The 15,936-nt window shown below is 38.7% G+C and overlaps 1 protein-coding gene across 3 annotated transcripts in view; it reads right to left on the bottom strand.

Annotated features, from left to right (window-relative positions):
* Positions 1-15,936, bottom strand: part of npas3 (neuronal PAS domain protein 3) — a 308,598-nt gene that overhangs the window by 98,781 nt on the left and 193,881 nt on the right. For all 3 annotated transcript variants that reach the window (XM_007566262.2, XM_016678753.1, XM_016678755.1), the window contains one exon: positions 12,616-12,705. In XM_007566262.2, the coding sequence (XP_007566324.1) occupies positions 12,616-12,705 (90 nt within the window). The remainder of the gene's footprint in view (positions 1-12,615; positions 12,706-15,936) is intronic.

Here is a 15,936-nt window from a genome sequence, read left to right as displayed (position 1 = left end):
AGAGTTGCTTATGGCTAAGTTAGGATTAGAGTGTGGGTTTTGATGTCTTCAATGTTTTTTATGCTTTTTATGTTTTTATCTGATGTTTTTAATGTTTTTATCTTTTCTTTTTATCTATTTATTAATTTCTTTTTATTTCTCTTTCTCACTGTTTCCGAAAGGTTAGAGTCCTGGTCAAACGGTGTTTTGACTAAAGTCCAAAGGGTTGGAGTCCCAGTTGGCAGCGTCTCAACTAAAGTTATACAGCTGTTTATTTCTCTTTCTCACTGTTTACGTTTTAATGATTTTTTTAACTCTTTCTCACATGCTGTTTTTATTTTAATTATGTAAAGCACTTTGAAATGCCATGCTGCTGAAATGTGCTATACAAATAAAATTTGATTGATGATTGATTGAAAGGGGAAGGCTGGTCTGTGAGGCGGAAGCTCGGCTGGAGACTGCAGGTCAGAGACAGAGTTGCATGGAAAAGGTGGTGGTGCTTGGTGAGAGGAACCTGTTAGGCACACCTGGTTGCCACGGGAGCTTAAAAGATTTCTCAAACATCCATGAAAGAATCAAAGCAACACTCCAGGTATATTTTTGATAAGGGAATAATATTACAACATGATCTGAATAATATTACAACATGATCTAAAGTTAAAAAAAAGGGGGGGGGGGGGATTTTACGTAGTTCCCCTCCTTTAAGATTTCATCTGAGAATTTGAAGTATTCAGCTAGCTTTAGTTGGTGGAACATATCATCCATCCACTGTGTATGGATGATATGCTTGTCTAGACCTGCACCACGGGACTACAGCCATGAAGTTACAGCCTAACAAATAGCCTATGTTGTTAGGCTATTAAACAGCCTACAAAATATCGGCAGGCCAAAACTATCTGACTTTAAGTAAACTTCACAGTTTAGGAAAAAAGACATTTATTTCCCCTAATATATAAGATCTCAGAAACCTGTCGTATCCTTTTCCCTAAAATATTGTTTCTCCATTTTAAACTACCCCTAACCTGCCCTACATCTTTTTCTTTCTATCTTTCATCCATGCCAACATTTGTCCTTTGGCCGACATTTTTTTAGTCTGCCAAAAGCAATGCTCAATCTTTAGCTGTACCTCCTCCTGTTCTTCAGCCTATTCCGTTCTCTCCCTCTGTTCTCCTTTTTCCAGGTGTTTTCCACGGATAAAGGATTGATGAAGCCATCAACTCTCAGCTCTTGACATTTACAAAAGAGTCCTGCGAGGAGCCTCCCAACACTCGCAGCCCTCTCTTGTGTTATCTTCCCACAACGTTACCTCACCCGTCACTAACCCAACCACATCATTAGGACCCAGTAATTAGCTCTCATTTGAAAAGCTCATGTAAATAAAGGGGACGTAATGGTTGGGATATTATTCATACTGAGGTGTAAACTAGACTTTGACTATGTGTGTTTGTGTGTATGTGCTTGAAGTATTTTTCCTTCTTTTAGCATAAATAGAACACAAGCAGATAGCCTATGACTCATTCAGTAGCAGGAGTGTGCTTTGGAAAAGTTGCTCACAAAATAAAACAAGCAGGTGTTTGATCTGTTGGAGAAAGATGCTGCAAGGAAAATATTTAGAAAGACTAAGTTAATCATTTTGCAGGTAGAGTGCACAGATACGGGCTGAACATGTTGGTAAAATAAAAGGTTTCTTTAGACCAAAATATACCCGAGGTATAAACAATTGTGTAAATATATTGTTGTTCTTCGGAGATACAGATTGATTCATCCCCTACAATTTAAATTACCGCATGAATTTTAGATACATTTTATATGGATCTTTTATGTAGATATAACAAATTCATAAATACAAGTTAGGAGAGGTGTTCTGATCTACTCTATAGTTGTTCAGATACATATTATTACAGAAATTCAGGATTAGAACACACACTGTAAATGGAACAATTCAAAAATATCTAAATGATGTGGGCCATGACCTCGCTGGCGATTCATTTCAGGTCTCCACATCCATCAGTGAACAGGAACTTCACAGACCAGTGTCCCGTTTTCACTACAGCCTCTAATGGGCTGGTAATTGACTGATTTATGAACCGTCTACTCAGACGGTGGAAAGCAGACAGGAACTGACAAGAAAGAAAGAGGATCACTTTCTAGTGAGAACGTTATTTTTCACTTGACTAGCAATTATAGTTTTTGTATCTTTGCTGTTTCTGGGAGATAGCAAAGAAAAAAGTCGGTGTTTAGGTGAAGCAACCATGACAAGAAACGAAAATAAAAAAATAAAAAAATAAAAAAAACAAAGCACGTGAGAAACCTTGGTTTGGGGTCTCTTTTACCTCAAATCTAGCACCAGTGTATGGTAATTGTTGCAATTGTTTGAAAATTACCAAAAGCGTCGACTCAAAATCAGCAGAACTGACAGCGTCGTAGAAATGACAACATGTTCCAACTTAAGGATCTTGCAACACAGTACTCAAGGACCCACTCCTAAACTTTCACAAGACTTCCAAGGACCTATACGAGCAAATTAAGCTATCTTGAATATCATTACACTCATACTTAAACACAAAGCAAGATATCCTGGAACCCTTTGAAATGACCTTCAAAGATAATTTCAATCATCCAAGAACTCTGACACTTCTCAAAGTAGTGCAACAATCTCTTAAATCATCCGACAAATATCTTCAGACACATAGAACATTTCCTTAAAACTCTTGGAACTGTCTGAAAGAGCTGACAGGACTTTCAATGTTCTTCTTCAAGACTTCTAAATGCATGTACTTTGTGGTTTTGAACTAATGTTACTTTGACTCTCAGAGGGTCAAAAGCACTCAGAATTGTATGCATCTATAGCCTCCTGGTCAATGTAACTCTGTCAATAAAAATGATTGTTGTGTATTAATTTGCATTTAATGACGATAATGTTCGTCCCAGTGGGGAAAACTGCATGTTTAGACTGAACTATCTCCCCTGATTGGTGAACTTTTCTCCCCTTACACTAGTGTTCAACCTAATTATCCAAAATTAAGTAAAAGTAAGTTGGACTAGATATTTAGAAACATAGATTAAAACAGTTTTTTATTCCTTGAGAGTATTTATTTCTTGAACCACCTCCAAGTGCTTTCTGCTCCAATTTTAACCCCACATACAGTCAGATTAAATCTGTGGCAGCAGCAAATGTGGAGTTATTTACTACCATGTCTTACATTCTGATCAGGATTTTCCTTTATTTTGGTGTTTACTTCACTGCACATAATGACAAGGAAACTTGACAGAAATTCAAACTGGTGTCAAAAATTAAAACAAGACCAAGAAAATCTAAGTAAGTTTTTTTTTTTACTGTTATTCAATACGAGTAGCTGAATTAGAATATTTTCCAATGAAATATTTGCACAAATCAGAAACAGTGGACCCCTGGTATCTGCTGGGCTGAGTGGCCACAGCCAATTTTAATAGTTCAAACATGCATTAATATGCATAAACACACAGAGCATAAAATTACCACAAAAGTTAACCTTCACAGTTTTCCTTCTATTCACTCTTTTGAATTCAGCCAATTACCATCAAGGAAAATTAATACCGCTCCTGGATTGGCTGCTTTGCAAACGCCAGCCAATAGTGTGCAAAGTAGCTTTGCACATATGTATTTCTGCTTTTCTAGATTAATTTTTGTTATAATATCTTAGACATGCTCTATGAAAAAAATGTGCAAAGAGTTGGAGTTATATTCCACAAAAAAACACAAACAAAAAACAAAACAGCAATTGGTTAAAAAGTTGGGGGTCTATGGTTCAATTTTCGTTATTTGTTGACAAAGTGAAAAACCTTTTTTCCTGCTCGTCCCTTCAAAGGAATTATACAGATAATATAATGTAGGTTGTCAATAAAGTTAGAAATTTTTTAATAATCATGAACTAAAAAGAAACCAAGATAAAGAGGACTGCATCAGCCCAGCTTTATATCACGCTTGTAATATTGCAGAATTATTGTATATATTGTAGGTTATTTTATGATCAGTTTTTTCCATGATTCTTTTTAGTTGTTTTTTTTTGTTTGTTTGTTTATGTACAGCACTTTGGTGCAGTTTTACACCAGTTTTTAAAGTGCTATATAAATAAATTTGACATTGACATTGATAGATTAAACAAATAATGAACAAATGCATTTGTTTCTCCCAAAATTATATCACAAAGTAGAAAAATGGATATGTACACACAATATGTACGCAGGCTGCAATGTCTTCAACTAAAAATCCCACAGTTGTTCAGAAAGAAACCACAGAATCTATATTCACCTCCGGACTTCTACAAAACGCAAGGTCTAGCGGTAAAAAATAAAAATAAAAATAAAAACAAGACAACTTCTGCTTTCCAGCAGAAATGGCAGATCGGAATGGAAAAAATGACAGGATGTATACTCTGTAGATACAAAAGTCTAAAAGACATCATCTCATTTCAAATTTGCAGCAGTTTGTAATGACAGCAATCAAAGACACTTGCAGTTTGTGGATTCCCCTTTGTTCATTAATGCTGTATTTCTGACTCAGAGAAGATCTCCTTTGATAGAATCAGTTTTATGTCAATGGTAAGCCATTATACATGCATGACCTATCCTAATCATGATGCTGCTGAAAAAATCCCAACCACACAAACGTGCGTCTAAAGCGGTCTATTATGCACATTACACTTACACAATTCTACTCCTCACAATTCAATAAAACAAGCATCAATTTTGTTTGCTGATCTGTTTACAGCTTCTACATCACCAAGATAACGGCTGGCTGTAAATCTGAACCCAGGGATGAGAGAGAAGGTGGGAGCGGGGGTACTGGGGACAGCTATGTGAATTGAACACAGACAAGAGAAAAGGGGAAAAATGTGGGGATGCAAATAAAAGTAAGGGGTGATGAAAAAGAGGAAACGCCAAGGCTAACATTGGAAAAAACAATGCAGGAATTCAAAAGTTAAGGAAAGCCATTCTCCAGCCCGCCTGCAGTCTTAAGAGATGGGGTCATTTGGATCCCAGGGGTTTTTTACTCTGTGTGGTCCAGTAGACGCTGTTACAAAGATGGTGTGTGTGGTTTTGGAAACTGACGGGACAACCCAGCCCCACTTCCCCCGCTGTCCAACCGTGACATTACTGAGATCCTCCTGAGCATCACTCTAAAACTGAGGGAAGGTTAAACATCCCACAGACTCTTTAACACCTAGTTGCAACCTGCTTTCCATTTGTTTCAAAAACATGTCAAGCTATTTTCCTCTGTGTCTGTCAAGGACACTTTCCAAAGAAAGACGTTTAGAAAACCAATGACAACCACTAAATAAATGGTTCTTGTAGAAAGCTTCGGAAATATGAGGTGGTCAAAGCTGCATTCCTAGAACGTATACACACTGAACCACAGACACCTGGCTGCTGTTGTGAAGGTTAGCAGATGCTACATTCAGTCATTCTGAAATACATAAAACCAAAGTGATGCTGGTTTGATGAAGCCCACCAGCCATCAGAATCCCAACATGTCCAACAGTTTTTAATGCGGTGAGAGAGAACAGAGCAGGCGTTGAGAAGATCATGACCTCCACACCCTTTGTGCCATCACTTGCACCTCTAATGCATGACAAGAATAAGTGAAGCAAGCGTTAAGCCAAAAAACCAGCAAGGCGGTGTGTGTTTGGTGTCCTTCAGCAGCCCTATTTCACCTCCTGCTGTCTGTCTCTCTGCCTCTCTAATGTATAAAAGTGTCTCTTCTTACTTTAAATCCGTGCTGTGCAGGTAGATAGTCACCTCTGACCTCACACAGTGGCTCGCTGTGCAGCTTCATCCATTTCAATGGCACCTGTCTGTACAGCCCTCTGTCTAGACTCAGTGTGCTCATACACACATTGCTGTCATACAGATTCATGCACAAAGAAGAAGTATGAGGACCCACTCTATCAGGGCAGAAGTAAAGGTTGAAATGAAAACAGTGACACACTCCTGATCAAAATGTTAACACGGGGGGTGCTGTGGTGGCGCGGGGGCAAAACACAACCCATGTATTGAGGCCTTGGTCCTTGTGGCAGTGGTCGCAGGTTCGATTCCCGGCCTAGTGACATTTGCTGCATGTCTTCTTCCCCCTCTCTCATTACCCTCTTTCCTGCCAAACTACTTTCAAATAAAGGCCACTAGAGCCAACAAAACCTTAAAAAAAAAATGTTAACATGGGGGGAGAAGTGCCATGGTCCTGACAGGGTTCAAGGTAATTAAGTTTAAGAAACTGAGGCATAAAACAAAAGAAAAGACTGTAGATTTTTGGAAAAGACTCTAAACTCAAACAATTTGATCAGTGTGACCCAGTTTCCACAGTCAACATATCTGAAGAAGTTTCGTGAATGATCAGTGCTTCCTGAAACTCTGGAAAGCTAAAAGGATAGAATAACACTTTGCTCCAAGCTGAGGTTTGACAGTCCTTATGCCATTTACAATCATTCTTATGATCAACTGACTGAGAAGCAGTTTGTATGACAGGCTCAGCAGATCCAAAAGGTGTTTGCTAATTGCTGCCGCCGCTAGTCTGGAGGAGCTGAGTGGGGGAGTCACAGGTCAGCTCAGCTCTGTGAGGCAGAGGCTCGGCTGGAGAGTGCAGCTCTGAGGAGAAGCTTTGTGAGAGTAAGCTCTTAGACTACCATTTTCAACCTGGTACAAACAGCTTGAAATGCATCACAGAAAAAAAAAAAAGATTTATATGTTACAATTGAATGTTAATATTTGGCTGGATCTTTATATGCAGTGGTGCATGTCTGCTTTTGATCCTGGAGGTGTTTGTCAGGGCAAAGTAGACTTTACTAACCTTATGAGGAGTAGAGTGTGCAGAGGAAAGATCTCCTGGACCTTCAGCAGTCAGTTAGGACTGGATGTCATCCTTATCTGATTCAGTAAGTTCAATCTATAAAACTTTTAAACTGTAGTTTTTGAGAAGTCAGTTGGATGTGAGTTTGTGGACACCCATATGGATGACCAACAGGAGGAAGTGGCCAATAGTCGGTTCAAGCTGTTTAATGCTAATTCATTCATGTTACCCTCCAGACAAGCGACAGTCCACAGGGAATACTGTAAGGAAAGGAAGTGAAAGTGAGAGATGGTGAGTGTGTGTGTGCGTGTTTATAAGTGCATGGTCCCCAGCCTCCCCGAGGGAATGTGGATGGCAATGAAATAGAGCAGAGATCAGGCCCTCTCTCCCTTCCAATGACCCTTCCTTTCATGTGTCTGCGTGCTTTAATGTGTGTGTTGCGGGTGGTGGGGGGGAGGTGTGTGTGTGTGTGTGTGTGTGTGTATGTGTGTGTGTGTGTGTGTGTGTGTGTGTGTGTGTGCACTGACGTAGCACAATAACCCTCATGTGCATTGGTGCATGTGAGGAAAATGACCTTGCCTGTGTGTGTAAGTGAGTGTGGTAGTAGGTCTGGACACTGCAGAGGCTCTTTAAATGACAAAGACAGAAGAAAATCTGTCCTCACACTTCTGACACACGCACACACACACGCAAAACACACACATACGGACACACATTATGTGCGCAAAGAAGTAATCTCAATACAGTCAACATGAAAAGAGAAAGTGACCGTGGTTCAAACTCTGATGGTTGATAAGAAAATGAATCCTTTTGTCCTTTTCTTCAAACTAAACTAAACTAAATATCAATAATACCATATGACTTTGGTTTTGTTATATTTTTGTCTCTTTTGTATGATCATGTGATGATGACCAACATAGGCTGACAGTCTGTGATATTTTTTTGAATATACAGCGACATAACCTCCCATTCTTACAAAAAGCTGATTCATTCTGGTGATAATCCAAGGTTAGACTATTACAGTTTATTATCATCAGAGTTTCACACAAAGCTGTTTGTAGATCCAAACATTCAACCCTATCACTAATGGCTGATGGCTAATGGCTAATGGCAGCTTTTCATAAGTTCTTTACACTGGCTGTTGTAAAAAAAAAACTAAGACTACTTTGTTAAAGTGCATATTTCCTGCCAGTCATTTCAGAAAATGAAACTCATGAAACTCCCATATTATATGGTGTCAAACCATAAACAGTTAACTCAAAAAAATTTCCTGAGCATCTAAACAATCTCTCACACCGAGTCAGTCGACTTCATAATCATGAAGCTGTTTTGTGTCTCTGTTTACATTATTTTTAGCCTTATATCAACTAATATTATTATTTATAGTAAACCTTTTTTACTGTCAGCTGTAAATATTTTTTTTTAGTATTTTTAGTATGAAAACAACATAAAACGACTGCATAAAATATTTTAGTACTGTACTGGGAGTATAATAATAGTCTTTTAACTATCTAGCGTGAAAAAGCCCCACAGTGTAGAGATGTGACTAAAATGCAGCAGGTCCTCCCCCTAAAAACAACAGAAGCTGGACCAAGATGTAAAACCATTAGGAGGCAGAGAGAGAAAGAAGTTAGGATCTAGTAGAGGAAAAGCAGTCCTTAAACACAACTGACTCGCTCTATTCATCATTTTTATGTTGAGGCGTTGGAGACTGCTGAATGTCAGTAACCGGTAACCTTACTTTGTTACTTTTAAAATGAAGTAATCTGTAAAGTAACTAAGTTATTTTTTTCAAGGAGGAAGCAGTAATCAGAAATCAAGTTCATTTTCAAGATGCTTCACTGTTGCCATGAGTCATGATTTAAATAGAGTGTGATAATTATTTCCATGATAAATTTAAGTACAAGAAAGTGTTGCACTAATGATCTTTCTGTGTAACACACATGCTAACAAGCTATCCATTCATGGACTATGGCCACTTGTCCTTGGATGGGTTTGGGGGCCAGGGGCTGGTAGCTTCAGTCCTTAGTACCGTCTATTCTAGATTTAAACTAAATGATTATGTTGTTGATTATTTTTATAGTGCAGTGATGTAATCCACCAGTGTGGGAGTTTGGGTTTTTGTGCTCTCATCATTTTAGGGGTTTTAGTATCAACATGTTGGCATATTGAGGTAACTTCTCTTTGTTTATTATTGTAGTTTAGGTCTTGCCATATCATGACTTTCCATTCTGTATGGTTTCTTTCCCATTTGTTGTGTCCTGTATCTTGTTCCAGTTGGTTTATTTCCTTGTGCCAGTGTCAGACTGTGTTGTAGTAGCTATTTGTGGTGATTCTGTGTTAACTCACCTGGTTTTATAGAAACTCTCTGCTCCTCCTCAGTGTTTAAGCTCCTGGTTTTCATTGTTCCTCGCTGATTTCTTGTGCTATTCTCTCTCTAGTTTAACTTTATGTTCATGTTTCGTCATAATTCTATGTTGCCATTTTTCCAGCATTAAATCCTTAATCATCAGTATACTGCTTTGTCTTGCCTGCATTCCGGGTCCAACTAAACATCACTGAAGACAAACACCAAACACTTTACATATAGTTATCTTCCTAAAATAATGAAATAATGGCCAACAGTGATTTAGGCAAAAAAAAAAAATCCTTTTGGCAAAACATAACTTGGGTAATTATGTTAGGAAGGTGACAGTATAGATCTGGAGCTCACAGTGTCTGTCCCTAACTATGCTTTTAAAGATATTAACTGCTGATAGCCTTTTAACAGAATCTCACTGTGAACATGTTGAACTATTCATGTAAAAGTAACATTAAACAACCTTAAAGAAAGACCACCATGTACCTAAGTTTACAAGAGCATTTAAAAAGGACGAAGCCTAATTCACAATCATTTTAACAGAATTCATCCAAAAAAGGAAAAAAAAAAGGGTCATTTAACACTTGCTTTATGCATAGCAACCCTTCAGAAACAGTCTTCCATGTCACATGTGTGGTATCCATGCAGGGCCAATGTGTGTGTGCCTCATCATGCTGCTACATATAATAGCCTGGCATGAGGAGAAGTTGGCTACGAATCATCTTTGGGCGTAACGGGCGACAATCCAGCAAACTAATTTGGATCTGGCTGAGACAATGCAGTTATTATTTTCCTCTGGACCATCAGGCAGAGGACACACAGCCATCTGCTGTAGCCATACACATACACGCACGCACGCACGCACGCACACTCACACACACACACACACACACACACATATCTCAATTAGACCAGTGAGAGGGCAGCTGCAAGTGATGCTTGGTCCCACAAATACAAGCACCAGGAAACATGAACGGATTTATACATACATAAATATGTGTACATCATGCTGTGCTGTTTGGTCAACAGGCGGTAAAACAGACACATTCTGCAGCTCATGTATGTTTGAACTCCTGGATCCCAACAAAAAACATGTTTACATGAGTTTCTGTTCCATGTGGTAAAATGGCATGAATTTGGAAGTAGTCTATTTAAGGAAGACACATTTATGTTCACCGCACTAAGATAGGAGCAAGCTGCAATATTTTACTGCAAACAATAAAAATTCAAGAATCAAGGAAAGGTATTTGTTAAGAACACAAAAATGAACATGAAGCAGGATTATGGAACAGACGGCCTTCATGTTAGGCAGCAGCCGTGTTTAATTGCACATCCACACTTTTCAATGTCTTTATTAACAGTCTGTTTGACTGGCCGGCCACGTCTACCGTCTCCCTGACGAGAAAGCAAAGAAACGAGTTTAACCAGCAAATCCTCTTTACACAGAAATGTGCCTGAGGATTTTTGTTCAGCATCGACCACCAAGCAAGAAATTTCTGGATGTCGTCAATTTGCCAAAAGGCTTAAATCCACCATCCACCATCCCTCAGCCCCGACTCCCCTCACAGAGGCATTTTCTGCACGGTGAGATCTAATTAAAGCTGAGAAATAATTAGTGATATATTTTTTCTTCTTATGAAGTAAAAAAAGGAAAAAGAGCAGCGATTAAAAAGAGAAAAGTAGGAAGGAAGAGCAATTAAGATGATGGAGGTTGAGGAACTTTGTGTACACATGTTAGATTAAAGGATGGGACTTGTTCATGGCAAAGACGGGCTCGATCGCCCTTCCGCTCTCTCACTCTTTTAATCTGTGGCACTTCTTCAACAGCTGATAAAAGCTGAAAGAACAAGATAACTAGCAAGGCGACGATGGCAGAAAAGCTTAAGGGACCCAATTTAACAATTAATCAATTATTTGATATAAATCATCAATCAATCTTGTTGGGGGAATTAGTTCACGGGTGGAGGAGGGAGAGGCAGACGGTGATGTGTGGGGGTGTACCTTCATCCTTGGTTTGTTAAACAATTTGGCACTTTGCTAAAATCCTTGTTTCTGAGAACTTTCATCAACATAATTAATAAGAGAAATAACATGTCAAATCCATTAGAGAGCAAATTACTTTATAACCATTTATGATGTTAAACATGATGAAACAACATGAGCGTTCTCAATAAGTCCACTTCTTCACAAGTTTATACCATCACCTCTTCAGCCAGTCAGAGATGAGCTAGCTTTTGTGTTTCAGGTTATTCTTCTTCTGATGCTCTGAAGCATAAAGTCACAATCTGATGGCTGCATGGCCTCTTTCAAGATTTTCTTGTAGAACATTAGATGCGTGGTTCTATAAATTGGGGCTAGTCATTTTACAATTTTCAAATTAAAAATAAACCCAACATGCCTTTCTGTTTAGTGACATAGTAAAATGAACTTGATTCAAGGTCTTCCCTTATTGCTATAGCATTTAGTGCAAGGGAAATAATTAGCCAATCAGAATTTCCCGTCTACGGTCACTGGGCAAAATTTACCGAGTCGGGAGGTATTCAGCATCCTGATCAGAATATCTACAGTATTAGAATAAATAACAAGGTCAGTTCTAATGGAACAGGGGAGCAGTCCTCACTGCTGAACTGCATCACATAGATCTGTGCAAATGACCACAGTTTTCTGCTGAATCCATAAACGCCGTTCTAGAGTCAGTTCTCAAACCCCATCAGTCTTGTAATATCACCAGGTCGGAGTAATAATTCCCCTCTGGAATGCTTTGTGAAGCTCTTATTTGCAGAGATCAGTCAGTGGAGACTGTGAAACGTTCACAATCACCACATGTTGTTTAAAATGGCATCAATAACTCAGACTGGTGATTGCAGGACATCTGTTTGCAGGAATACTGAGACAAATAACGTAGTGGTGCAGTTAAACTGTCTCCCATCACCGTGACAACGTACAAAAAAGCTCTGAACATGACAAAGAGGATCAAACAATTCCTGACTCTTTTAGCAATGTCATGAGACTGCTGGAGGCTGGCTTCCTGCATATGAAATCGAGGGTGAATTTGAATGTGCTCTGTTAATAACTTTTAATAACTGAAGTAATAATAATTATTGTTATTCCAACCTCAACACCCCAACAAGCACACACACACACGCACACAAACCCCCCACACACACGCACAAATCCAGCAGTAAAATATGCATTGTTTCTCACTGAAGAAATCAACAACCGTCTGCAGAGCTGATGAGATTTTAAATGAGTCCTAATTTGTTAGGAATTGTCTTTGGTAATGACACAAGGAGGAGAGGGAAGAATAACAGAGATGCAAAACAGATCAAAAGAGGAAAACAATCAAAAAGACACAATATGTAAAGAAGGAGAAGTCAGAGTTATGATCGAAATGACTTTCAGTGGAATTTTTCTTTTATTTTCATTTTGTCAGCAGACATGTGGGGAGGCTTACCTGTGACAATCCCAGGTAAATGGAAACAGTCTCAGAGATGTAGAGGAAACGTCCTTCCTTGTTTAGTGCAAATACAAAACCGTCCAGTGACTGAAAAACACAGACGGAGACAAGAGTTAAATGCACTTCTGAGACCTTAAATCTGGACAGTCTGTCTTAGTCCAGTTTATAAAAAGTGAGAGATTAATTTAGGAAGATATAAGTGGGAGAGAGGAAATGAGGGGGTAAAGGGTGCCACGGTGCACAGGGGTAAAGGACAGTCCACCTAAGGACAGTCCATGTTAGCTGGGACTCACAGGTTCAAGTCCCGGCCTGATGACCTTCGCCACGTGGTCAATGTCATTACCCACTTTCCTGCCTCAAATAAAGGCCACTAGAGCCAATAAAACCTTTAAAGAAAACCATAAGAGGGAGAGATTCAGAAACTGAGGGGAATAAAATGAAATGATTGGGAAAAAAAACAGAATCTTAAGAATGGTTCAATTTGTTTTTAAACAAAAGTGATCACAGAAAACTGTTTGACCTAGAAAAATGAGCTTATTTACATTCACATCTGTCAGTTTCCTGTTGTTTTGGTGTTATTTCAGGATATTTGGTCACTTCTGGGTTATTTTGTGCATCAATCAAATCAGCAAAATATATGTTGTCACTTAGTTATTCAATTACTTTCTCTGTTGATTCTACATACGTGTAGAACTCTGAAATTTAAAACTCTGTTTGGTATTTGAATTGTTTTGAGCTTTGGAATACTGTTTTCACTTTGTCTTCACTTGTAATCGTCGTTTTTTATTTTTCTTTATTACCACTGGAAAAGTCGATCTGTGGCAGACCCAGCCTTCAGAGGGCTCAGCATGTCTAATGGTGCATTTATGTGACACTCACGATGCAACACTCAACTACAGCACCTCATTTCACACACACACACACACACACACCCATGTCCACGCATGCACACCCACACACGCACACACACATTTCATATTGGCATATTGTAAAGTGGACCCTTTGAGGCCAGAATGTGTCTAATGCTGTTGTTCTGTATATGTCATGGCACAGCTTCAATGAAAATAAAAATGAAAATATCAAATACACACCCAAAGACCTCAGCCCTCAGACCTAGACTAGAATAGTGTTGGATAAAATATTTTACATTGATCACACATCCTTGAACACAAAGACAAAACACATGGATTCTTAGTTTTTCCAAAAATTCAAAAAGTCTCTTCTCATGACCTTACATGTGAAGAAAATACGAGCATACACAGGAAATGCTTCTTCTCCCCTTACACTTCCTCCGGTTTTGCTATTAAGCTGCCGCTGGTCATGGGTTAAATGGGGCACAGCAAAACACATAGAAAGACTGACATGTGTAGATAATCCCAGCAAGTGTTTTCCCTTCTGTTCTGGTGTTTCGGCTTGTCTGATTGAGGTCCAGGTTTAGCAACAAGAGCCTCCAGGTGAAGGTAGGCCAATCTGCCAGTTTCATAGGGATTAACATAGATTAATTAGAATTGGAAAGCAATTTTAGAGGTGATGGAGTGTGTGTGTGTGTGTCTAAACTATTCTGATATAATGCTGATGTAAACACACACTTTCACACAGTCATAGATGTGCTGCAAGCAAACATAACGTTGCCCAGGTTGCCTCGTATATTCCCTGAAAGAGCAACAACTCCCACCAAATATCATACAAAACACCGTCTTCAGTTCTGTTGTGGTTTTCCCTTTTTTTGGTTCATATTCATTTTTTCTGCAAAAGGTCACCAGGGTCCTGGAAGGTCAGTGAAGGGCTGCAAGTTGCACAAAGACATAGATAAAACAGGCCAACTATCTGCAGGATAAACAGCTTTCATCAAAGAAACAGCTTTATTCAAGTGTGCTACAGATGCATATAACACACATACATGCCAATCTTCCTTATTTTATAGAGACAATCACTTGTGAAATACTGCATCAAACTGATACTGCACATGTTTTTGTCACCACACTTTTACTTGAAAACAGTTCCAAAGCAGAAAGCTACAAGAGAGGCTTATATACGTAATGAATAAAAAAACAACCAAAAACATTTTGCCTACTCTTTCACACAGATGCACTGAACTGGTGAAAATACAAAAAAGAAAAAGCAAGCATGTGCATACTGTCAACCTCACTTTCAACTCCTCACTAAAGAAAGTAACTATTAGCCGCCCTAAAAGGTTTTGGAAGACATCACCAAATTTACTATGTATGTAAATGTAACAAAACAGCAGAAAAGAGAAAAGTCTGTTGAAGAGGCAAACAGTGAGGGGGAAATCCACCCAACTGATGTTTGTTCAGTAAAATCTTATTTTCTTTTTTAGTCATTAATTGTGCCCCCCCCCTCCCCCTGTCTTGCCAGGACAGAAACTGGCAAGAAAACTAAACATTTCTAATAATATATTTCTTAACATATCTACAATAGCAATTTAAAATCAACTGGAAAAGATAGAAAAGAAGTCCATAAAAACATGATAAAGGCCAGTCTGACTATGAAGCCGTAAACATCTCTGACTGCAGCTGGGGCAGACTTGGCTGCCTGTGAGTGATTCACTCAATAACAGGAGTGAAAAGGATCCATACTTTCACATCAACGTCTCTCAAAACACCAGAAAAGTTTACTAGATTAGTTTGCCTTTGTGAAAAAGTCGAATTCCTAGACAGGTCTGAAGAGTGAGTTGGTAACATGACACAGAGAGGGGACAAGACACACACTCTAGTCCTAAATTATAAAAAAAAATTGCATTGAGGTTAAAAACGACTTTTTCAAGGAAATCCTGAACAAATTTTTTATGATAATGTAAAAATCATTTTGTGGTTTTACTGACAATTTTAGAGTTTCAATCGAGATTTTAGGAAAAGTTAAGTAAAGGTGTTTGTTAAGTCCTTATACACATGTGTGTGTTATAAGCATGTGCTCACAGTCAGAAGAGTTCTGGGAGAGTCTGTGTGTGCACGCGTGCGTGGGTGTGTGTGTGTGTGTGAAGGTGATATTCAAAAAGTAAGTTTTGCTTATAGAGCACATAGAAACAAGAAAACCCCATGTCTGCTGACCTCAGTCTGTGCAGAGATATTTTTTCTCTTTTCTTTGTTGACTTCACTTTGATTTGCATATTTATAAAACATACGCATGGGGATTTCTGATTTGAGTGTTCAGTGGTCAGCACACATGACTGCATGTGAATGTATGCGCTGTCCATGTCATTTTATTTTCAATTACACCTATATAGCAGAGTGTGAACCCCAGTCTTATAATGAACTGGCATGCAGTGTGTAGGAAGCAAGCAGATCAAGGACAAATCAT

The sequence above is a fragment of the Poecilia formosa genome, unplaced genomic scaffold (assembly GCF_000485575.1).
Source record: "Poecilia formosa unplaced genomic scaffold, Poecilia_formosa-5.1.2 Scaffold189, whole genome shotgun sequence".
NCBI classification, from domain to species: Eukaryota; Metazoa; Chordata; class Actinopteri; order Cyprinodontiformes; family Poeciliidae; genus Poecilia; species Poecilia formosa.
The sequence above is the reverse complement of the archived record's forward strand: the minus strand, read 5'-3'. Positions and strand labels throughout refer to the sequence as shown.